The sequence below is a fragment of the Panthera tigris genome, chromosome B2, assembly GCF_018350195.1.
Source record: "Panthera tigris isolate Pti1 chromosome B2, P.tigris_Pti1_mat1.1, whole genome shotgun sequence".
Taxonomy (NCBI): domain Eukaryota; kingdom Metazoa; phylum Chordata; class Mammalia; order Carnivora; family Felidae; genus Panthera; species Panthera tigris.
The window spans coordinates 97,574,693-97,600,327 of NC_056664.1; the positions used below are offsets into that span (position 1 = coordinate 97,574,693).

A 25,635-nucleotide genomic window follows, 5' to 3' on the forward strand; every position below is an offset into this window, starting at 1 on the left:
CTCCCAGGCTCCCAGCATTCAGAGTTCCCTTAAGGGCTTCAGGCGCGCGGTGGGCCAGGACCAGGTTCTCCTGACTGGGATGACTGGGTGCCATTGGTTGCGGGCTGAGCTGAGGTTTTTCCCAGTGTGAACTCTCTCCTGGACCCGCTCCAGTTCTTGCTGGCGTGTCAGCCTCCGACTTTCTTAATGTTGACAAATGGTTCCCAGCTGCACAAGCAGTGGCCTCGCTTCTTCTCGGCCAGTGCCAGGGAAAACTTTTCTTTCAAGAACAAGCAGGAACAAGTTGGTATTGGCAGAGGAGCCCCAGGCAAATCCCATTTTGTCCTTTGCCTGTGACCTTCCACTCTCTGCCACTCACAGTTCTGTGCTGCCCATCCCCCAGCCCCAGGACCCACCTAGACCTGGCTCCCCGATTAAAACAGGCCCGGGCCTCTGCCCTTTGTCCCCAGTCCTTAAGTCTGCTAATTACTACAGATCTGATCAACAAAGTCCAGTTTATAGGGAATCCCTCCTGGTGACATATTTGGGTTTTAAAAGGAGATAACTCCTTGACTGCTCCGCATATGGCAAGGCAAAGGAGATCCTTAAATGACAGGCCATGTGGGAAGCAGGGCTTGGCTGCAGAAATGACTCTGGATCAGGAGAATCCTGGTTTCCAATCCTGACTCACCTCTCACTAGCTGTGTGACCAGGCAGCTTGTACGAAGCCCAGTTTCTTGCCTGTCAAATCGCACAGTGCCTGGCACAATGAGAATTAGCACCCAGGTCAGTGGTAGCCCCTCAGTGAGTGTCTCTGTAAAGTCTCTTCCTCCCACAGGAGTTTCCTCACTCTCCGTGGGTATGGGTGAGGCCAAGAGTACTCATCTGTCTGTCGTTGTCGAATTAAGAACATAATTATTTTTGCATTCTGCTTAGTTGTAAATTGTTCTCAGCTTGGGACTTTAAGAAATATTTATTTATTGTGAAATATAGTTTATACACAGAAAAGTACATGAAACACACATGTGCAATTTAGCAAATAGTGATAAAGGTGTCTCCCATGTAACCACTACCCTGATCAAGAAAAACAAGTGATGAGGTTTTGGGGTGATGGTGGGTCAATGGCCGAAAAAGAATTCTTGGCGACGTCTTTGGTGCAAAAGGGTGATTTTATTAGAGCATGAGGACAGGACCCATGAGCAGAAAGAGGGGCGCTGGGGTTGTGAAGAGTGGCTCCTTATATGCTATGGGGCTGGGGGAGGTAAAGTCAAAAGGGAACTTTCCAAAGAGATTTTCATATTCTAAAGACTCACAGATTACTGGAGGTCTAGCTATTGTCAAGCTAAGGCATTAACATTAAGACAGTAGGGAGTTCCTGAAGAAAGGTTTTACTCTGCCTGCCTTAAGTGTGTGTCAAAGGGCTGCGGGTTATAAGGAAATCTAATTTTATCTGCCATTTCCTTCTTGCCTTTGTTTCCCACATCACTATGGAGGGGAGGTTGATGCTGGGGCTCCAGGAAACTCAGTCTATAGGTTTCTGGAGATTAGGCTGTTGATAAGATTGCCTTTGTCTTCTAATTTACTAAGATAGTTGTGAACTGATGGAGACTTTATCAGTTTAACCATTTGTTTTTGGTCCTTTCCTTTGTCCTTGGGCAGCCTGGAGTGCCTGAGGAATGCCACACACATCCCACCTAGGAGGGCTGGGTAATGCTAGACTGTGCTTGGCCCTCAGTTTGCCTTATGTTCCCTCATCACTAAGTGGTGGCTTTATATAACACAGTGCTTTGATTCTCAGCTGGGGCTGATTTTGCCCCCAGGGGACATTTGAGCCTTTTTGGTTGTGGCATCTGAGGAGGTGCTCCTGGCACCTAGTAGTAGGGGCCAGGAATACTGCTACTAAATACAGCCCCCCAACAGCAAAGATTATCCTGCCCCAGATGTCTGAGTCAGGAAAGCCTGCTGTAACACAATCTGATTAGCCATTGTGCAGAACACCCGATTCTTAGAAACACGATGCTTCAGCAGGAGGTGAACTTTTAGGAAAAGATTTGGGTGCTCAAGAAACCTGTTAGTATCAATACTTAGATTTACATAACACAATATCAGTAATCCTATGCCACTCAACTAATTGTTCTCTAGGGGGTTAAAAAAAAAAAAAAAAAAAAAAAGCCGGCCAGAATTTCAGATGAAGGATCTGAAGTTAATAGCCCTTGCTAATAGTATCAATCGGTTTGTATTCTTTCATTGTTGCCAAATGCTTTTAATCTCCTCTGTCAATTTGCACCAGTCTTGGGACTCAAATACTAGACAAGTTAGTAGAAGCCAGATGTGTTCCATTTTGCTATTAATTAAGTCGTGAATAAATTAAATACTGTACCCTTTCCAACAACTTGTCCCAGCCCCTATGCACTTGTAATGGTCTTCCCTTTATTGCAGGATTTAGTTGTCCGTATTGTCTTTATTCTTGGCAACCTGACAGCGAAAAATCACCAGGCTCGTGAACAGTTTTCCAAAGAGAAAGGGAGCATTCCGACCTTGCTGTCGTTATTCCATACATTCTACAAAATGGACCTGTGCGCCAAGGAGCAGGCGGGAGGAGCCCAGCAACCCAAGGTGCAGAGGCCGCGGGCCCCAGCGGAGGACGTGCTCATCAAGCTGACCCGAGTACTGGCCAACTTAGCCATCCACCCTGGCATCGGCCCGGCCCTGGCCACCAACCCGCACGCCGTGGGCCTGCTCCTCGCCACGTTAGGTAAGGCTGCTCCCAGCAGGGGAGACAGTTCTGTGGCTCCGGTGCCCCTAGGGGTTTAGTGGTACAACTGGCTGGCTTTAATGAGCCTTCACAGCTGCAGGAAGGAAAATTCCTCCACTGTGCAGAACTTCCTCAAAGGTAATACAGGTAATATTTTTTAAAATTTGCGAAAAGAAAAGAAAAAAAGAAAAAGAAAAAATTGTTACTGAATCTCATTGAATTGTACACCTGGAAAGGCTGAATTTTATGGTATGTGAATTTTATCTTTTTTTTTTTTTTTAAGTATACTGGAGGCACCTGGGTGGCTCAGTTCTTTGAGTTTCCAACTCTTGATTTCTGCTCAGGTCATGATCCCTGGGTTGTGGGATGGAGCCCCACATCGAGCTCAGCTCTGAGCATGTAGTTCTGCTTGGGATTCTCTCTCTCTCTCTCTCTCTCTCTCTCTCTCTCTCTCACTCCCTCTGCCCCTCTTCCTCGCTTGCGTGCTCTCTTTCTCTCTTTCTAAAATAATAAAGAAAGTATACCAATCAAATTACCAAAGACTGGCCAAATTAACCACAAAGAGTTTAAAATCCTTAACTTTTCCTGGATTAGTCCATGTGATTAAAGTTTATATTTTTATTTTTCAGGCTTTCATGGTATCTATAATTATGGCCCCCAATCATTTGTGTCCCATTTCTCCCCTTTATTAGCCATCTCACTCTTCCATAACAAAATACCACAGACTTAGTAGCTTAAACAACAGAACTTTGTTTCTCATGGTTCTGGAGGTTGAAAGCCCAAGGTCAAGGTGCCTGCCAGTTGGGTTCCAGATGAGAGCTCGCCTCCTGGCTCGCAGACAGCTGCGTTCTCACCCTGTCTTCACATGGCATTTCCTCAGAGTGTGCACTCAAGAAAAAGAGAATGATCGCAATCCCCACCTTTCTCCCCCTTTCTCCCTTTCTCCCCCTTTCTCCCTTTCTCCCTTTCTTTCCCCTTTCTCCCCCTCCTTATAAGACCACCAATCCTATCAGATAAGGAGTCCACCCATACGACCTCATTTAACTTTACTTCCTAAAACCCCTATCTCACATACAATCACATTGGAGGTTAGAGCTTCAACATGTGCATTTTGGGGAAGGGGCTGCATTTCAGCCAATAGTATTCTGCTCCTGGCCCCCTGCCCAAAATTCGTAATCTGTTCTCATGGTAGGATTAGTACGTTATAAGAAGAGACACCAGAGAGCTTGCTCTTGCTGTCTCTTCCATGTGAGGACACAGCAAGAAGGCGGCCATCTGCCAGCCGGGAAGAGTTCTCACTAGAACCCAATTGTGCTGGCATCCTGATCCCAGACTTCCAACCTCCGTAACCGTGAGAAAATAGATTTCTGTTATTTTAGCCCAAATCTGTGGTATGTCATTATGGTGGCCTGAGCTGACTGAGACAGATGCACCTTTTGAGTATTAATTATTGTGGGTTCAAATGCTTGTAAGCACATGTAAAGCATTATTAACTATTTACTTTTGTGGGGCTAAATGCACATAAAGTGCTTGGTGCTGTTCATGATAGATGCCTCATAGCTGTGAATGCCTACCCTCTTGCTCCTGATGTCAGTCACTATTCCTTCTGGCCAAATGTGTAGTCCTACAGAAGGTGGTGATACAGAAGAGGTACCCCCCCCCCTTTTTTTTTCTGGGCAAGCTAATGAATTGTCCTACCAAGGCAAGAGACAAAAAAACAACAGATTCCCAAACACTGCCCATGGTCTAGCGTCGTTAGTGGGGGGTAGCAGGAACCAGGGCTCCTAACTGGCATTGCTACATCTGCCAGGAGATGAGTCTGAAGGCTGAGTAGAAGGCAGGGACAAAGTGACTAAGGGCCTTATATGCTAAATAAAGAGTTCATTCCTTCACTCATTCTTGCATCCAGCAATTATTTATTGAGCACCCCTATGTGCCAGACTCTGTTCTAGGTGCTAGGAATGCAACAGTGACTAAAACAGATACATCCCTAGTCTTGTGGAGCTTCCATTTTAGTCCTAGAAGACAAACATTAAACACTGAACAGGTCAGGTGATTATATGTGCTATGGAGAAGATAACAGTAGGGTAAGGGGAGGGGTGCTTGGGAGATTCGGTTGAGTGTCCAACTTCGGCTCAGGTCACGATCTCACAGTTCATGTGTTCGTGCCCCCCGTCTGGCTCTGTGCTGACAGCTTGGAGCCTGGAGTCTGCTTTGGATTCTGTGTCTCCCTCTCTCTGCCCCTTCCCCACTCATGCTCTGTCTCTCTCAAAAATAAATAAACATTAAACAATTTTTTAAAAAGTAAGGTAAGGGGAAGAGAATAATGGATGCTATTTTATATAGGGTGATTAAGGAATGTGTGCTCAATAAGGTGATGTCTGAGCAACAACCTGGAGGATGTGAGGAGTGAACCAAGTGGATAACTGGAAACAGAGTATATTCTAGACAGAGGGAGTAGCAGCAGTACAAAGGTTTAGTCAGGATCATGCTGATATGTTAAAAAAAAAAGGGGGGGGGGCAGGAAGACCAGTGTGGTTGGCACTGGGGACCTGGGGGCTAGAACATCAAGTGAGGCCAGAGACGTCAAGATTAGGGCTGCCCAGGTAGGGCCTGATGCCCACGTAAGACAAGTGACCTTAGCTGACTTACTATTCAAGGATCATCATGTTAAGGATGGACTCAGGGAGGAAGCTGGAAGAAGAGTAGCCAGTTAAGAGGTGAGGGATGGGCTAGGTGGTACTAGAGGAGGTGAGAAGTGATCAGAGTCTGCGTGTTTGGAGGGCAGCACTGATAGGAGTTATGGATAGAGTTTGCCCCCAGGATCGTTCTGTTGCGAGGTGGAAGTGTGGGGAACAGACTGGAAGTGTGGGGAACAGACTCACAGGGTGGAGCCCCCAGAGAGCTCAGGAATACGGCAAACCAGTGGGGGTGAGAGAAGCTCAGCTTGCTGGTGTGTTGGCACCTCCACTTTACTACAAACACAGGGCCTAGATCAGCCCAATTTGTCCAGACCCCCTGGCTGGAGGGAGCGAGCTTAGAGTGTTCTAAAACCTGGCCAGGAGTGGTCCTCTGCTTTTGATGCACTTCCACGCAGGAAGCGTCCTGGGAAATAAAGCAGCAAACAGTGCCCTTGCACAGAGCTTGCCTGGGACAGTGGCTTGTCCCTGGGGCTGTTGTTGCTGCAGTTAGGATGTCGTTGTTTCTGCCCCTGCAATGAGCCTTTGGTACCCTTTTCCTTACTGTGTTTCAGAATACAAGTCAATTGAGGATTGCGAGGAGCTGGTGATCAATACTACAGCCACAATCAACAACTTATCTTACTACCAAGTGAAGAATTCCATAATTCAAGACAAAAAGCTATATATTGCTGAATGTAAGGTTCAGTGTTGGGTTTGGGTGGATGAATATTTAACATTTTGACTCTATTTGCTAAACACAGACCTGGTGGCATTCCTATTTTCCGATTTCTGGTACAGATATCAAAGAGCCTCATTCAATTCTAAGACATTGGAATATGGGGAAAAGTTAGTGGCCAAGTTCTTGCTAAAGTCTCTTACAGTTTGTGTTTTATTATTGCTTTAAGATTTTGAGTTATCAGTATTTAGTATAATACTGGAGCCTAATAGCCTTTAAATTAAAACTTAAATTCACTGGTTTTATTTCTTTGGTCCCCAAACCCAGTGCTCATAAAGCTTCTTGTGAGTAATAACATGGATGGAATCCTTGAAGCTGTGCGTGTTTTTGGAAATCTCTCCCAGGACCATGACATCTGTGATTTCATTGTGCAGAAAAATGGTGAGTTAATGATACTCCGTGTTCATCAGCATGTACTTCTTGCCAATAAACAGCTAAGCAGTTCTAGAGCTTGGGTCATGACAATGTGATGCTTGTTTCTGCTTTGGGATGTGCAGTGCTTGACATGCTGTTCCATGCATGTGGAAGGCTCTCCACTCGATATGCCAGGATAGATCTGGCCAGTGTTCTCAGGGTTCCCCTCTCCCTTGTGCATGGTCTTCCGAGTTCTGAGATGGTGTGTGTGTGTGTGTGTGTGTGTGTGTGTGTGTGTAAGGGAAACAATCTATAGTCATTATTACTGTCCATGAGAATGGACTCAGTTGACATTCTCCTTCACGTACTAGAATGTCCATTACAGCCCTACTTGTAATAGCAACAAATGGAAAAAACCTAAGTGTGCATACATCATGATATGTTCATGCAACAAAAAGTTCTACATCAATTAAAATAAATGAACTAGAGATTCGTGGATCAACATTGATCAGCCTCAAACATAATATAGGAGCAAAACAGCTAGTGATTGGAGGGTATATACAGAATAATGCCATTAATATAGGTTTTAGAACATGCATAACGATCTTGAGTATTGTTTATGTAATGTATAGTAATGATGTAAAGGTACAAATGACATTTGGCAATTGTAAACTCCACACTTAAGATAGAAGTCACCGTTGGAAGGGAAGGTGTGCCCAAAGATAAAAAAAAAAGTTACAGATCCAATTTTATAAGTTTATTTATTTTTTTATTTTGAGGTAGGGAGGGGCAGAGAAAAGGAGATAGAGAATCCAAAGCAGGCTCTGTGCTGTCATCCAGGGCTCAGTTCCAAGAACCATGAGAGTATGACCTGAGGCGAAATCAAGAGTTGGTCACTTGGGGCACCTGGGTGGCTCAGTCAGTAAAGCGTCTGACTCTTGATTTTGGCTCAGGTCATGATCTCACGGGTTTGTGGAATCGAGCCCCTAGTCCAACTCTGTGCTGACAGCATGAAGCCTGCTTGGGATTCTCTCTGTCCCTCTCTCTCTCTCTGCCCTTCCCCCCACTCATGCTTTCCCTCTCTCTAAATAAATAAATAAACTTAAAAAAAAAAAAAAGTCCAGGGGTGCCTGGGTGTCTCAGTTAGGCTTTGGCTTTGGCTCAGGTCATGATCTTGCAGTTTGTGAGTTCGAGCCCTTTGTCAGGCTCTGTACTGACAGCTCAGAGACTGGAGCCTGCTTCAGATTCTGTGTTTCCCTCTCTCTCTACCCCTCCCCCACTCACTCTCTGCCTCTCTCTCTCGCTCTTAAAAATTAATAAACATTAAAAAAATTTAAAGAAAAAAAAAGTCGAATGCTAAACTGACTGAGCCACCCAGGCACCCCTGTAACATTTTATTTCTTAAGCCGGGTGGCAGGTACACAAGATAACCACCTCTATACATCTCAAATATTTCATGTAAGTATAATACCTAAAACTTCCTAATTATCCATGGTAGCAAATTTAGGTAATACAGATATTAAGGGGAAAAAGCAGCAGCAGCAGCAAACTGTCACCCATAATCTCACTCCCCCAGAGATAACTGTTAACATTTTGGCGCATTCTTTAGACTCTTAAACACACACATGTATGTGTCTGACCCATCAATGGGACCAAAGTCAGAACAAGATGGCCACCTCTTAGGTGATAGGGTGGAGGCAGAACACACTTTATCCAACCTCCCCCAATCTTTTGCCCAGCCCCTTCTGGGGGTATAAGAAACCAGGATAGATGGTTCCATTTCCTAGGTGTAAAGGAAAATGGTTCCTAGAGGTGGGAAGCCTGTCTTGCCCTGAGCTGCCCCCTACCCTGGAAGTCCTGCCTTGCTACAGGCCAGTTTCCAGCCATCTGAGCAGTTCTTTTACAAGCCCTGGAAGACTTTAGAGATCGCAACAGGAGCCTACTTCCCCCCTCCGGGGTTCTGTATTTAAAATTTTTTTAAGGTTTTTTTTTTTTTTTTTTTTTTGAGAGAGAGAGAGAGAGAGGACCAGTGGTGGGAGGGGCAGAGAGAGAAGGGGACAGAGGATCTGAAGCAGGCTCTGCGCTGACAGCCCTTTGCAGGGCTCGACTTACGAACCACAAGATCATGGCTTGAGCCCGAGGCAGATGGTTAACTGACTGAGCTACCCAGGCACCCCCAGGGGTTGTGTATTTAAAGAAAATTGCTGCAAAGGTTCAAAGGGGCCCTTGAGAAGAATCAGATGGTAGAGATGAATGTCACCTGTGTGGTTGGAGTTTGTGATTTTTTTTTTTTTTTTTTTTTTTTTTTTTTTTTTTTTTCCCTTTCTACTGGAAGGGACTATATCATTGCCCCGGGGAGGGAGCTGCTGCCTGGGTCAGATGCAGCACTGCTGGGGGACCAAGGACTTGGGGGATGGGGAGCAAGTTCTAGATGCAGTGGATGTTGGCAAACCCACAGCTGGGCATGAGTAAAGCCTTAGGTAGAATGGATTAAGTCCCCTAGCAGAGTTTCCGGTTTTTCGAGCCACTCCCCATTTCCCCCTTTGCCATTTATAATCTAAGGTACAGCTGGGAACCCTGAGCCTTATTGGTCCACATTTGTTCTCTGTCCTCCCAGTACACAAGTTCATGATTGCACTGCTCGATGCTAAGCATCAGGATATTTGCTTTTCTGCCTGTGGTGTTCTCCTAAATCTCACTGTGGATAAAAACAAACGTGTCATCCTAAAAGAAGGAGGTGGCATTAAAAAGTAAGTTTCAAGGCATGGAGTCCTGACTCTCAGATGTCAGAGGGAATGGTTTCCCATGGAGCTTGGGCCCCTCTCATCACTCTTCTGGGGTGGAGGTATTTCAGCATTTGGAACTGCCAAGCTACGGGCTGAAGAGGAAATTTAGGTGCCACTGGACGCTTAAAACCGTTCAGAAGTAGGTTATTGCTACTTTGTAGCTACTTAAATTTATAGATGTGAAATGTTAAAAAACCACTGAATTACATATAATACATATTAAATAATACAGGATGATCGTCATTATGCTAAAAATACAAAAATTAAAGAGATTCTGACCAATAACTTTTCTTTTTAAGTTTATTTATTTTGAGAGAGACAGAGACAGCTCGAGTGGGGGAGGGGCAGTGAGAGAGGGAGAGAGAGAGAATCCCAAGCCAAGTTATGCACCGTGAGATCATGACCTGAGCCGAAACCGAGAGTTGGACGCTTAGGTGACTGAGCCACTCAGGCTCCCCCCTAACAACTTCTTAATTTGACTTTTTTGACTTAGGTTGGTGGATTGTTTAAGACATTTTGGTCCTACCGATTGGCAGCTGGCCTGCTTGGTTTGCAAAACTTTATGGAACTTCAGTGAAAATATCACCAACGCTTCATCATGTTTTGGAGATGAAGACACCAACACATTGTTAGTCCTGCTACCATCATTTTTAGGTAAGACTCCAGACTGTGAGTCTGTGAGTTTTATCAGAGTAGGAGAAATGTTCTTTTCTGTGACCAGCATGGGTAAAGATTGGTATGTGTTTGAGTAGCTGTGTAAATTTGGAAATATCTGAGAAGAGGCAGAATGTTATTTACAATGGGGACACAAGGACTCCAACTCATTGGATTCTGTCATGGTTTTTTTCTGTGGCTTTTCTCATTTTTTTCTTTTCTGAATTTTTTTATAAACTGCCTAAATACCAGATGTGAGCATAAATTATTGGTGTTGTTTAAAAATATATAACATTGGAATTGATAAAATATGGCTAAAAGTTACTCTCAAGTCATGGTTTTAATGGATCTATACATTTTAATTAGCAACTATGTTATGTGGAGGAGGGTCTGTGAAATTATTTGACATTGCAGTGGGGTTCAGACCATTGAAAGGGAAGGAATCACTGATACAAATCAAAGGAAAGGATAGTTTCTTATGTTAAAAAAAAAAGTTTTTTTAGGAGAATTTTTTTCATTCTGGGTTAGGTCTAAAAACAATGATTTAAATAAGTAAGTGAATGTTTTCAATAATCCTTTTTCTCAAAATGGAGACCATGTCTGTACCATTGCCCAGCCACCGTGTTGCATCTGCAAGGCCATGTGGAAGCTCTCAGTGTGGCTCAGAAGCTGTGGATTCCAATGCTGGTGTTTTCTTGTGGTGTGATTTGACCAGAGAATTTCAGGACCTGTCTTTTCATCTCTGAGATGGGGACATGATAACCCTAGCCCTGCTCTGGGGAGTAGTGAGGATCAAATAAGCATCTGAGTGCATAATGGAAAGACCACAGGGCCCATAGCACACCATTCAGAGTTTAAGCCCTTGCTTTTGTCACATATAAACTTTTAATGTTGGGCTTAACCTCCCTGAATTTATATTTTTTCATCTCTAAGCTAGGGACCATTGATGGCCACTTTGTGGAGTTGTTAGAATATAAAGGAGGAGACATTGTACAGAGAACCTGATAGAGTACCTGACACACGAGGAGTCCTCAAAACAGGGCTGTGAAAGTGCTTTGTAAATGCTAAGTGTTGTAACAATGTTATTAAACAGGAACTCAGAACCAGAAGTTACTTGAAAGAATCAGGATTGCTAGATGGATGTGAAATTTGCTCTTTTCAGGTAAATATAATTTTGTGGGTGTAGGAGTAAGAAAAAAAAATGAACATGATTTTAAATCACTGAGGTTCACAGTCTGCTCTGGTAACACTGAGCTTTCTCAGGTTGCCAGGAGCAGAAGTCTGTGCTCAACTTGCCTTAATTCAGTTCTCAAGTGGGGCAGAACATTGGAATTGGGTGTGGAATTTAAAAAACACACACTCTTGTCCTGGCCCCATCCCCAGGCATGCTGATTGAGGAACTCCAGGGTGAGGCCAATTGTCTGTGTTTTTTTTCAAAGTTCCACAGGTGAGTTTGCTATGCAACCAGGCTTGAGAACCCCTACCTGCTCAGTGAAGGAGTTTCAGGGAAGGGTGCACAGGGAAGAAGGAAGCCAGGAAATAAGCACATTGCCCAAAGCCTGCTGGAGGGGCACTCAGGACCTAGAAGGTCGTTCCAGATGAAACCAGAGTCCCTGAGTGACCCCTTCAGTGGCAGGCCATCATCTGCTCCACCCTGCTTGAGACTCAACTCTGCTCAGTCTCTGCTGTGATGCAAAAAGTCCCTAGAGGCTCCTGCTTGGTCATGCTTCAACTCTCTCGAGGCTTCTTAGTGCTGCCCTCAGCATGTGTCTCCTCTGTTGTTGGCATATCTTTCTATGTGTCTCCTGTTTGGGGAAGAGGTGTGGTTGCTTTCCTGAATCACTCCCTTGGGGTGTAGGGCTTTCAGGGCTAAGGCAGCAGCTGCCTGTACCACAGCCTACCTGTGGCTTCCTTCCCTGGCACATAGGTCCAGAACGGTCAACCATAAATAACAAAATGGTGGGGACATGTTACATATGGGCCCCTTTGAATTTTTTTTAATTAAAAAAATTTTGTTTTGAAGTTTATTCATTTTTGAGAGAGACAGAGTGCAAGTGGGGGAGGGGCAGAGAGACAGGGAGACACAGACTTCGAAGCCGGCTCCAGGCTCCCAGCTGTCAGCACAGAGCCCGATGTGGGGCTCTAACTCACGAACGTGAGATCATGACCTGAGCCGAAATCAGGTTCTTAACTGACCGAGTAACCCAGGTGCCTCACATAAGGGCCCCCTTAACCCCCCTGTGGGCATGGGCAGCTTCTCAGCAGAATGCAGTACCCGGCAGGCGGCAGGCACTTCATTCTAGTAGCCCCTCCCTCAGGCTTCCCTTAGAACCAGGGCAGGCTTCTCCTTGTGCTTCCCCAACCTCTGAGCCTTTGCATGTGCCTATCCCAGCCAGGTGCTGCCCGTCCCTGCAGACCTTTCTCACACAGCTTTTCAAGCCCACAGTGTAGTCATAGGAAATCTGTACTTCTTAAATAGCAATCGTGAACTGTGTAACTTCTCCTGTGTTATTGTTTTGTAACTTTTATCTTGTTTCCCCACTCCAACTGAACCACTTTAGGGAAATGATATTGCCTCATATGAAGTAGGTCCTTGATAGATGCCTGTAGATTGGCTTGCTTTCTTTCTTTCTTTCTCTCAAGTTTTTTTTATTTTGTGAGTGAGAGAGAAGGAGAGAGCATGAGCAGGGGAGGGGCAGAGAGAGCAGGAGAGAGAGAATTCCGAGCAGGCTCTGTTCTGTCAGTACAGAGCTGGAGGCGGGGCTCGGTCCCAGGAGCCATAAGATCACGACTTGAGCCAAGATCAAGAGTCAGATGTTTAACAGACTGAGCCACCCAGGTGCTCTGATTGACTAACTTTGTAAATCCTCACCCAAACCCATGGAAGGGAACTGTGGTGTGGAGAGCAAAAATAAACACATTTGATCAGGGAGCCACAGTGTGTCAGGGATTTCTCACGTGATCACTAGGCCCTCCTTACAAATTCTAAGGACTGAGCTCTTTCCTGGTGTTTGCCTGTGTGGTGCCAGCCTCAGACCCTTACCTCTGACAGGGCTGTAGTATGTCTGACCAGCCAGGATGCAGCAATTAGTATGCATAGGTGAGTGAGAGTGTACTGGAATTCCAGTTGTTTCACACAGATAGCTAAAAAGCTGGCCATTTTGAAAACAGAATGAGCTGTTAAATCACAAAGCCCACATTGAAGTGTGCACTGCTTTTAGAAATAACAAGGCAATTGATACAGTAATAGAAGTTAGCCAACTTTTTTTTTTTTTTTTTTTTTTTTTTATGGGTGACTGAGGAAAGACAAAAAAAGGAGAAAGTAATGGTCCTTTACATGGTTGGGACATTGGGACGTTGATGTTCTTTTTGGAAAGTAGCTTAAAAAGAAAATTGTCTGAAACGTCCTGATGTATTGCAGTCACTTCTTATAAACTCATCAGTAGTGTGTTTATCTTGATGTTTATCTTAAGTGATGTACACAAGTCTGGCACACTGTTCTACTGTGAGCTTCTCTCAGGAGAGCTGGTAACTGGTGATCAGTGTGTGCAGTTTATTAACACAAAGAACACAGGTTATTTTATGTTCATCGTAACATATGTTCAACTTAGCACCTAGGTTGTGAGACAAGGGGCAGAGTGAGGCCTGGTGTTCAAGTTAAAGGATCACATTAAAGGGGTTCCTGGGTGGCTCAGTCAGTGGACGATCTGACTCTTGATCTCAGGGTTGTGAGTTCAAGCCCCATGTTTTAAGTAGAGATTACTTAAAAATGTTTTTCTAAAAAAATTAGAAGAAAATAAAGGATGACATTAACAAGTCCACACTGAAGAGCATGGACTGTGAGGACTGGGCCTTATAATAGGAAAATAATCAAACCTTCTTAGAGCTACCTGGTGCTGAACAGAAAACTGGGAGATAGTGAAGTAAGAGAAGCTTTAATTGATGCTGCAGGATACTTAAACTACAACAGAAATTGTGATATAATGATCACTGAGGAATTTATTGTTTTGGGTTCTTTACTCCTTTCTATACCTTTCTAAAAGTTTCCTTTAAATTCTAGTATTAGAAGTATGCTGTTCACACAGAAAGCTTAAGAATGATTGGTTATCAAAATCAGTGCTTTCCATCCTGTGTCCAACATCTTTAAAAAAATGAGGTGGTAGCAAAGAAAGAAAATATCAGAATACATTACATGCAGTAAGACTAAGTATTCTATTGTGAAATGTTGTTGATTGTAAATAAATATGTAAGTCATAATGTACAGTCCTGACGTATGTATCTTTTAGGTCAGTCAAGAGTTTGAAAATCATAGATATAAATTGTTCTTGAATTTGCCTCTGCTATTGTTTTTTAAAAAAAAAATTTTTTTTTAATGTTTATTTTTGATGGAGAGAGAGAGCATGAGTGAGGGAGGGACAGAGAGAGAGGGAGACACAGAATCCAAAGCAGGGTCCAGGCTCTGAGCTGTCAGCACAGAGCCCAATGAAGGGTTTGAACTCGAGAACAGCAAGATCATGACCTGAGCCAAAGTCAGACGCTCAACCGAATGAGCCACCCAGGCGCCCCCTCTGCTATTCTTTACTGCAAAGACTACACATTCCAAAATATAATATCTAGTGTAGTAGGGCACTTTCTTATGTATTTGTTGTATTTACTTTCAAACTTCAGACTGCTTTTTGCTTTTACTTGTAGCTGTTGGGCCACTTTTGTTTCCTTGTCTAAACCAATTTACAATTAATAGGGTTCGAGTGTGGATTAACTAATCATAGGCCAGACCTCAAGAAAAGTAACACAGTCTTGACATTAGATTGAAAAAAGCCCTAAAACACCCAAATAGAGATTTGCTAAATCCACTAAATCCAACTAAAACCTGTGCAGAGGAAGGAACTGCCAAGTGCCTGGGCAGCCGGCAGCCCTAAGCCTCTTTGGAAAGAAGGGCATTAAATAAGAGAATTCATCGTCTGACATGAGTTTATGCTCAGAAAACCTGGAAAAGAGTGAGGAGGAAGAGGATCGAGAAATCTCTCAGGCTTCTCATGTCTGGAAGTAGCTCAATATTGGCTTTGAAGGCCCAGAAGGCCGTTGGCATTCTCCTCCCCTCGAGGCCCTGGTTAGCTTGTGGGTGGGGAGGTCCAGGTTTGCCTACAGGAGCTGGGAGTGCCTCAAAGGGAGTGCCTTGCTGAAGCGTTTGTGTCTGTCCAGAACTTATCTCTGAGCGGCGCGGCTGTCCTCTTGGTTGGAGGAGAGGTGGGGGAGGTCCAAACTGGGATTGCGGGTTGCCTTATCTTACTCAGGGTACTGACACTAACACCAACAGTGCCAAGGTACAAAGGATATATGAAGATACACAGTGCAGACAATTTGATGTAAACAGTAATGAAGCATTTGATAATGGGATTTTAATTGGCCCTATTAAAAAGTTTGCAAGTTATGTAAGTAGCAATATTTGTGGTCATTTAAGGGCTTGGTGGTTACCACTTACCATGTCTGCTTCAGCCACAGACCTAGGAAGTGGAAGAGCCAGTCTTCTGACCAGCAGGCCAATCCATTTTCCTAAAATCCTTCACATACGGGGTGTGAGGCCCAATATAAACAAGCAAAATATTGGCACAGAACGCTTAGTGGCCGTTTATCTTCCTATTTGGGTTGGATAGACTTTCAGTGTTTACAGAATTCAGGGTGCCCTTGGAATAAGAAGCAAATTAAGGTTGTAATTTTTTTTTTTTTTTTTTTTTTTTTTTTTTACTAGTGCTTTTCTACATTATACGTGGACTCACTTGGGATTCTAATACGACTTCACTACTTCAGATTTTCAAAGTCTCCCACTTTTCACTGTTATTGGTGAGAGCATAGGGGCCTTTACAAAGAAGTACACTGAGGCTGCTTTAAAGCCAGCAAAATTGATTTTCAAATCAAGTGTCAAATTCAACTGTGTTACTTTCTGAAAAGATTTCCTGACTCCTTTTAGATCTGTCAACCACTGAAGTAATTCACTTTTCTAATGTGCAGATAAGGAATATCTATTAATATTTTGTTTCTCCTGAGAAACTGTGATCTGACTTTTGGATGTGGATATAAACACTTGGGGATTAGTTGAAATAAGAGCTCAACTTAATCCAGGATTTTTTTTTTTTCTTTTGAGAAGATTATTGTCCTTTTTATAGTGAAGAACTACTTTTATACTTTTTTTTTTTAATTTTTAAATTTATTTATTTATTTTGAAAGAGAGAGCGAGTGGGGGACGGCAAGAGGGAGAGCATGAATCTTCAGCAGGCTCCACAACCAGTGTGGAGCCCAACTCTGGGCTCGATCTCACAAACCGGAATGTCATGATCTGAGCCGAAATCAAGAGTTGGGCACTGGACCACGCAGGTGCCCCAAGAATTACTCCTATAAAAAACAAATGTAACCCCCAAATCATATCTGTGTCATATTGAGATTAGAGATGACCCAGGATGAATTTAACTTATGCCATCAAAATGTAAACTTTAACCAGTAGGATTACATGCCAAAATAATTGCTGTAATTTTAATTTTTTGGGTGCAGATGAAGAACTAGCACTGGATGGCAGTTTTGATCAAGACCTAAAAAACTATCACAAACTCCAGTGGGAAACAGAATTCAAACCTGTGGCCCAGCAGCTCCTGAACCGAATTCAGAGTCATCATACCTTCCTGGAACCACTGCCTATTCCTTCTTTCTAACATGATGTAGATTAACAACAGAAGCAAGAAGTCAGGTCTCCTTCATTCTTACGGAGTGGTAACATGCATGAACATTTGTTTTTCAGTATGGACAAATAGTGAAAGTTTTTCAGATACTGATTTTAGTGAGTAGTCTAAGTATCTTAGAAGAAATAGGCATTTCTTCTCGTTAGGTAGGTATTATGGAAAAATGAATATAAATGTGCTCTCTGCTATGAGAAATGTAAGATGAAAATATATTCACAGTTTTTCAAAGTACATGACTTCTTCTTCTATTCTGTATTAAATACTTCGGTTCCAGTCTTAAAATCTGGATTTAACAACTTTGGAATTTAAGTGTTTGTCAGTTCAGTAAGTGAACCGTGCAATGAAGACTCCTAGATTTTGTATCTGGGCAGAACGGTGATCAACACTGTGAGGAACACATCACTACATAACCGTCTGTACTAACTCTTTGTCCTCTAATAATAATTTTCTGGTCAGGTACCAGTATTTTTCTTGTTTTCATGTTAAGAGCGGGAGTAAGCAGAAAAATTTAGAGACACCTGCTTTGGGCAATCTACTCTATTAAATAAGTAAAATAGATGAAAAAGGGAGTATTTTACCTCTTTCTTTTCATTTGAAATAAAATGACTAGACCACACAGTCCTTCTAGTTGTAACTCTCTGTGATTAGGGAGGTGATAGAACATCCTCAAAGGGTATAGGCTTAGGTAAATGGCAGATCTCAGCTTGAATCCTAGCTATCTCCTGTGTGGACCTTGGGCAAGGAACTTAATTTCTTTAACTTCAACTGTAAAATGGGAATAGTAAAATAGGAATGTTTTATTCTAGTGCAGTTTGGGAAAATAACAAAAACATTAAATGGGCAAGTTGCCTAGCACAGTGTCTGATGTGTAAGTAGGTGCTCAATAAATTATAGAATGGTGATGGTAATTTTTTAGTTTACTATTCTTTGCAGGGTAAGTTTGGCCTTTGAAAAAATGATAAAAACCAAAGAAATTGAGATGAGTATTCTATATTAGCCAAATGAAGATTTGGAAATAAAAGCAGATGCACTACTCTGCTTGGAGAAAAGCTGTTACGAATGGCTCATCTCTCACCCTACAAAATACCAAGACTAATGGGAAGAGGGCATGTACTCCAGACTGGATGGGCTCTCAAAGACCATTAGAATATAATATCTAAATTTTTGGGAATAAATAGACTTTCCAAGGGCCCTTCTAGTCTGGGCCTAGTCTCTGACAAGGGCTCAGCAAAATCCCCTAGGGACACTTATTGTATACCTTATTGTATAGTCTGAGGGGCTGATCTCTCAAAACCATTTAAGGGTCTAAGTCTTTTTTTTTTTAATCCATAGCAGGGCATATATTCTACTTTCACTGAAAAAGATCAAACTATTTCTCCCCCCAAAACAGCCCCCTCAGTATTTATAACTAATATAATAACTTATGGTGGAATACCATTATTCCTATTCTCCATATAAACTCTTCACCCTCACACTCATGAGCAAGCTGGACCTTTTGGAACCACCTATCTGCCTTCCCCTTCACTTTTTAAAAATATTTTTTTAGGGATCTCTATACTGTACATGAAGCTCAAAATCACAGCCCTGATATCAAGAGTCACATGCTCTACTGACTGAGCCAGGCACCCTTGTTTTTTTTTTTTTAAGTGATTAAAAAAAAACACATAAAATTTACCATACTATTTTTAAGTGTACAGTTTAGTAGTGTTAGTTATATTCACATTGCTCTGCAAAAGAGCTCTAGAACTTTTTCATCTTGCAAAACTAAAACTATATTCATTAAAAAAAAAAATCCCCATTTCCTCTTCCCCCCAGCTCCCAGCAACCACCCTTCTACTTTCTGTTTCTATGAATTTGATTAGATACCTCACCTAAGTGGAATCATATGATACTTGTCTTTTTGTACTGGCTTATTTAACTTAGCATAATGTCCTCAAAGTTGATTCTTGTTGAAGCATGTGACAGGATGTTCTTCCTTTTTAAAGCTGAATAATATTTCCTTGTATGTATATGCCACATTTTGTTTATCCAGTCATCCATCAGTGGACATTTGGGTTGCTTGTACCGCATAGCTATTGTGAATAATTCTGCTGTGAACATGGTGTGTAAATAGCTCTTTGAGATCCTCCTCCTTTCAACTCTTTTGGGTATATACCCAGAAGTGGAATTACTGGATCGTATAGTAGTTCTATTTTTAATTTGGGGGGAATATCTATAATGTTTTCCATTGAGGCTCCACCATTTTACATTACCACCAACAGTGCACAAAGGTTCAAATTTCTTCATATCTTTGCCAATGCTTGTGATTTGTTTTTTATAGTAATCATCATAATGGGTGTAAAGTGATAATGTCATTGTGGTTTTTATTTGCATTTCTCTAATAGTCAGTGATGTTGAGTGTATTTTCATCTGTTTGTTGACTGTTTATATATCATTCCTGGATTAATGTCCATTCAAGTCCTTTGCCCATTTTTTAGTCGGTCTGTTTGGGTTTTTTGTTGTTGAGTTGAAGGAGTTCTTTATATATTCTGGTTATTAATCCCTTATCAAGTATATGATTTGCAAATATTTTCCCTCCTTCCATAGGTTGTCTTTTCCCTGTTGATTGTGCCTTTTGATGCACAGAAGTTTTTTGTTTGTTTTTATGTATGCCTGTCATGGGGCTCAAACTCATGACCCCAAAATTAAGAGTCACATGTTCTACTGACTGAACAAGCCAGGTGCCCCATTGATACACAGAAGTTTTTAAGTTTGATGTAGTTCCATTGGTCTATTGTTTCTTTTGCCTTTGCTTTTGGTGTTATATCCAATAAATCATTGACAAACCCAATGCCCTGAAGCTTTTTCCCTATGTTTTCTCCTAGGAGTTTTATAGTTCTTATATGTAGGTATTTAATACATTTAATTAATTTTTGTGTATGGTATAAAGTAAGGGTCCAACTTCATTCTCTTGCATGTGGATATCTAGTTTTCTGAGCACCATTTATTAAAGTGATTGTCTTTTCCTCATTGAACAGTCCTGGCACGCTTGTGCTTAATTTGACCATACACATGAGGGTTTATTTCTGGGCTCTCTGTTCTATTCCATTGCTCTGTATGTCTGTCTTTATGTCAGTACCACACTGCTTTGATTACTATAGCTTTGTAATGTATTTTTAAATCAGGACATGTGAGACCTCCAACTTTTTTTTTTTTAATGGAAGTATAGTTGACCTACAATATTATATTAGCTTCATGTGTACAACATAATGATTCAACAATTATTTACATTACAAAATGCTCACCAAAATAAATGTAGTTACCATCTGTCATCATACAAAGTTACTAATAACATCATTGACTATATTACCTATGTTGTACTTTTCATCCCCATAAGTTCTTTATAACTGGAGGTTTGTACCTCTTAATCCCTTTTACCTACCTTGCCCATACTCCCATGTCCTCATCTCTGGCAGTTGCCAGATTGTTCTCTGTATTTATTAGTCTGTTTCTGTTTTTTATTTGCTTGTTCACTTGTTTTTTAGATTCCACATATAAGTGAAATCATACAGTATTTGTCTTTCTCTGTCTGATTTATTTCACTTAGCATAATACCCTTTAGGTCCATCCATGTTGCTGCAAATAGCAAGATTTCATTTTTTTTTACTGCCCACTAATATTCCATTGTGTATATATACCACATCTTCTTTATTCATCTATCAGTGGATGCTTAGGTTGCTTCCATAACTTGGCTACTGTAAACAATGCTGCAATAAACATAGGGGTGCATATATCTTTTCAAATTAGTGTTTTCTTTTTCTTTGAGTAAATACCCAGTAGTGGAATTACTTGATTGTATGACATTTCTATTTTTAATTTTTTAAGGAACCTCTGTACTGCTTCACATAGTGACTGCACCAATTTACATTCCCCAAAGTGCATGAGGGTCCCCTTTTCTCCCCATCTTTGCCAACACTTGTTAGTTCTCGTCCTTTTGATAATAGCCATTCTGTGTGGTATGAGGTGCTATCTCATTGTTTTGATTTAGATTTTCCTGATTAGTGGTGTTGAGCATCTTTTCATGTGTCTGTTGGCCATTTGTGTGTCTTTGGAAAGATGTCTGTTCAGGTCCTCTGCCCATTATTAAATCAGATTCTTTGTGTTTTGTTTTTTGTTTGTTTGTTTGTTTGGTGTTGAGTTGTAGGAGTTCTTTATATATTTTGGATATTAACCCCTTACTGGACATAGCATTTGCAAGTGTCTTCCCCAATCAGTATGTTGTTTTGTGTTCATGGTTTCCTTCACTGTGCAAAAGCTTTTTAGTTTGATATAGTCCAACAGTTTATTTTTGCTTTTGTTTCCCTTGCCTAAAGAGACCAATCCAGAAAAATATTACTAAGACTGACATCAATGAGTTTACTGCCTATATTTTCTTTTAGGAGTTTTATGGTTTCAGATTTTACATTTAGGTCTTTAATCTATTTTGAGTTTATTTTTGTGTATGGTGTAAGAAAGTGGTCCAGTTTTATTCTTTTGCATGTAGCTGTCCAGTTTTCACAACACCATTTATTGAAGAGACTGTCTTTTCCCCACTGTATATTCTTGCCTCCTTTGTCATGGGTTAATTGACCATATAAGTGTGGGTTTATTTCTGGGCTCTCTATTCTGTTCTGTTAGGATCTAAGTGTCTGTTTTTGTGCCAGTTCCACATTGTTTTGATTACTTTGTAGTGTAGTTTGAATCTGAGGTTGTGATACCTCTAGCTTTGTTCTTCTCAAGATTGATTTGGCTATTTGGGATCTTTTGTGGTTCCACAGAAATTTTAAGATTTTTTTCTTTTAGTTCTGTGAAAAATAATATTGTTATTTTGATAGAAATTGCATTGAATCTGTAGATTGCTTTGGTAATGCGGACATTCTAATAATATCCTTCCAGTTCATGAGCATGGTATGTCTTTCTATTTATTTGTACTGTCTTCAGTTTTTTTCATTAACATCTTATAGTTTTCAAGGTACATATCTTTCACCTAGGTATTTTATTCTTTTTGATGCAATTGTAAATAGGATTGTTTCTTAATTTCTCTTTCTGCTATTTTGTTATTAGTGTATAGTATTGCAACAGATTTCTGCATATTAATTTTGTATCTTGCAACTTTACTGAACTCATTTATTAGTTATATTAGGTTTTTGGTGAAGTCTTTAGGCTTTTCTATATATGGTATCATATCCTCTGAAAATAGTGATAGTTTTACTTTTTCCTTACCAATTTGGGTGCCTTTTATTTGTTGTCTGATTGCTGTGGCTAGAGACCTCCAGTACTATATTGAATGAAAGTGATGAAAGTGAACACCTTTGTCTTGTTCCTAGTCTTGGAGGAAAAGGTTTCAATTTTTCACCATTGAGTATGTTAGCTGTGGGTTTGTCATATATGGCTTTTAATATCTTGAGGGATGTTCCCTCTACACCCTCTTTGTTGAGCGTTTTTAATCATGAACAGGTGTTGAATTTTGTCAGATGCTTTTTATGCAGCTACTGAGATGATTGTATATATATTTTTTTATCGTTCATTTTGTTAATATGGTGTGTCATGTTGACTGATTTGCAGATATTGAATATCCTTGCATCCCTGAAATAAATTCCACTTGATGGTGATAAGTGAGACTTTATAAATGTATTTTTGAATTCAGTTTGCCAAAATTTTGCTGAGGATATTTGCATTCATGTTCATCAGGGATATTGGTCTGTAATTTTATTTTTTTTGTAGTGTCTTTGTCTGGTTTTGGTATAAGGGTAATGCTGGCCTTATAGAATGATTCTGTGTCTCCCTCTCTCTGACCCTCCCCTGTTCATGCTCTGTCTCTCTCTCTCTCTCTCAAAAATAAATAAACGTTAAAAAAATAAATAAATAAAAGCACTACATTTTTACCCCATGCACGTTTTACCCCATGTGTGTATATGATATCATGTTTTACATATTTTTATTTCATGTATCCTTAACTAATTTTTATAGATATAATTGTACAACTTTTTATCTTTTCCACCTATATGCTAGTTTTATAAGTGATTGATCTATATCTTTATATGTTTGCTTTTACTGGTGAATTTTTTTCTTCCATAATTTTCTAACTTCTAAGTATGACCTTTTCATTTCCATTTAAATGTGCCCTTCTGGGGTGCTTCAGGGGCTCAGTTCATTGACCATCCGACTTCAGCTCAGGTCATGATCTCACGGTTCACGGGTTTGAGACTTGCATGGGGCTCTGTGCTGACAGCTCAGAGCCTGAAGCCTACTTCAGAGTCTGTGTCTCCCTCTCTCTCTGCCCCTACCCTGTGCCCACTGTGTGTGTCTCTCTCTCAAAGATAAATAAACATTAAAAACAAAATCAAAATAAAATTTAAAAAAATTAAGATGTCCTTTTAACATTTCTTCTAATGTTTAGTGGTGATGAACTCTGACTTTTGTCTGGGAAACTCTATCTCTCCTTCAATTCTGAATGATAACCTCGCCAGGTGGAGTATTCTTGGCTGTAGGATTTTTTCCTTTCAGCACTGACTAGATCATGCCACTCACTCCCTTCTGGCCTGCGGAGTTTCTGTTGAAAAACCAGCTGATAGCCTTATGGGATTTCCCTTATAACTATTTTCTTTTCTCTTGCTGCTTTTAAGATTCTCTCCTTATCTTTAATTTTTGACATTTTAATTTTTATATGTCCTGGTATGGACCTCCTTGGGTTCAACTTGTTTGAGGTGATTCTTAGACTTGGATGTCTGCCTCCTTCCTCATGTTGGGGAAGTTTTCAGCTATTATTTCTTCAAACAAGTTTTCTGTTCCTTTATTTCCTCTCTTCTCCTTCTGGGACCCCTATAATGCAAATGTTATTATTTTTGATGTTGTTGCAGAGTTGCCTTAGCATATCCTCATTTAAAAAATTTTTTTTCTTCTTGCTGTTCAGCACGGATGCTTTCCATTACTCTGTCTTCCAGATCACTGATCCGTTCTTCTCTATCCTTTAATCTGTTGATTTCCTCTAGGGTATTTTTCATTTCAGTTATTATATTCTTCAGCTCTGATTGGTTCTTTTTTTAATATTTTCTATCTCCTTGTTGAAGTTCTCACTGAGTTCATCTACTCTTGTCTTAAATCTGTTAAGTATCTTTATGACCATTCCTTTGATTTCTTTATCAGATAGATTGCTTACCTCCATTTTGCTTAGTTCTTTTTCTGAGCTTTTTGTCTTATTCTTTTACTTAGAACATATTCGTCTGTGTCCTCATTTTGTCTAACTCTCTGTGTTTGTTTCTATGTATTAGGTAGGTTAGCTACATCTCCTGGTCTTGAAAAGAGTGACCTTATGTAGACAGTGAGTGTCCTGTGGGGCACAGTAGCACAATCCTCCCTGGTCACCAGAAGCAGGTACTCTTGGGTGTCCCCTGTGTGGGCTGCATGTGCCCTCCCATTATGACACAACTGCTGTGTGCACACTGGTGGGCAGGGTTGGTTCCCGGGGTGGGTGACTACAATGACTGGCATAACTATTACAGGTGCACTGGTGGACAGACCTCCCCCAACCAGAGTGACTGGCTGCTGACTGGCATGACCATTGTGAGCATGCTGGTGGGTGAGGCTCTCCAATTTCTTAGGGAAGGATTTGCTTTGGAAGGGTACCAGTCTTGCCAGGGCTGCCTACGGGGTTTGGGGGGGCACTAGTGACTCTGGGGGGATGCTGGTCCCAACTCAGATGTGGTGGGACAGGAGCTAATTTCAGAGGGGTGCCTACTTGAGGTGGGTCCTCAGAGAAACTCCAGGGCACCATGAGCAGTGCTAGCAAGGCAGATGGAAAACAATAGAACTGGCTCCTCCCAGCTTCTGGCCAGCTAGGCTGAAGGTAGGCAAGAAAAATGGTGCCAATTTGCATTTCTGTTCCTGGAGAAAGCTCCTACATATGCCTGCCTCTCTGGCACATACCATAAAATTAGTTAATCTCCTTCATGCATAATCCAAGCAATTTTAAACTGCTGTTTTTGTGCTGGATTTTAGAAAGAGTGATATAGCACTGGCCCTTTAAGAGCCAAGTCTCTGTTTCCTATAGCCTTCCAGCTCTCCTGGAGTTAAGCCTCACTGATTTTCAAATCCATTTGTTATGAGTGCTTGTTTCCTTAGTGCAAGTCTTCAGGGCCAGGATGTCCAGTGTGGGGCTTAGTCTGTTTACTCTTCAGGGAGGACATCTGCACCTGTGATATCCCTCCTGCTATGGATGGCTGTCTTGGAGGTTTCATTCCTGACCACGTCTCTTCTCCTACCTTTCTCACTGTGGTTTCTTCTTTATGTGTTTAAGTGTCACAGATGTATTCTGCCATTCTTCATGTTGTTTTGAGGGTGAGTTGCATTATATGTAGCTATTGCCATGATACGTCCACGGGAGGAGGTAAGGTCAAGACCCCTTCACTCTGCCATCTTCCTGGAATAAACCTACTTTGTTCTTTCTCAAGAGTGTTTTGGCTTTTGGGGGTCTTCTGAGACTTCATATGAATTTTAGGATGGATTTCTCTATTCTTGCAAAAAATGGCATTTTTGAAAAGATTACATTAAATCTGTAGATTTAACAATATCCTGAAGTCTTTCAATCCAAGAACACAAGATGTCTTTCCACTTATTTGTGTCTTCTTTAATTTCTCACAGAAGTTTAATTGTAGTTTTCCAGGTACAAATCTTTCATCTTGGTGAAACTTCTATTTATTCTTTTCGATGCTATTGTAATGGAACTGTTTTCTTAATTTCCTTTTCAGATTGTTCATTTTTAGTGTATAAAAATGCAATGGATTTTTGCGTGTTGATTTTGTATCTTGCAACTTTGCTGAATTTACTAGTTCTAATAGGTGTGTGTGTGTGTGTGTGTGTGATCTCTAGGGTTTCCTGCATATAAGATCATGTCACTTACAAACAGATAATTTGACTCTTCCTTTCCAGTTTGAATACCGTT

The 25,635-nt window shown here is 41.2% G+C and overlaps 1 protein-coding gene across 9 annotated transcripts in view; it reads left to right on the forward strand.

The window, feature by feature from the left end:
• Positions 1-25,635, forward strand: part of ARMC2 (armadillo repeat containing 2) — a 138,811-nt gene that overhangs the window by 86,460 nt on the left and 26,716 nt on the right. For 5 of the 9 annotated variants that reach the window (XR_006217787.1, XR_006217789.1, XR_006217786.1 and 2 more), the window contains exons 13-18: positions 2,419-2,734; positions 5,988-6,110; positions 6,419-6,532; positions 9,123-9,255; positions 9,785-9,945; positions 16,492-16,707. Coding sequence is in view for 4 of the 9 variants with exons in the window: in XM_007078746.3 (XP_007078808.2) it covers positions 2,419-2,734; positions 5,988-6,110; positions 6,419-6,532; positions 9,123-9,255; positions 9,785-9,945; positions 16,492-16,649 (1,005 nt within the window). In the remaining 5 variants the exon portion in view is untranslated. Of the gene's footprint in view, positions 1-2,418; positions 2,735-5,987; positions 6,111-6,418; positions 6,533-9,122; positions 9,256-9,784; positions 9,946-16,491; positions 16,908-25,635 lie in introns of those variants that run through there. The other 4 variants (XM_007078746.3, XM_042986940.1, XM_042986941.1 and 1 more) reach the window with 1 other exon arrangement.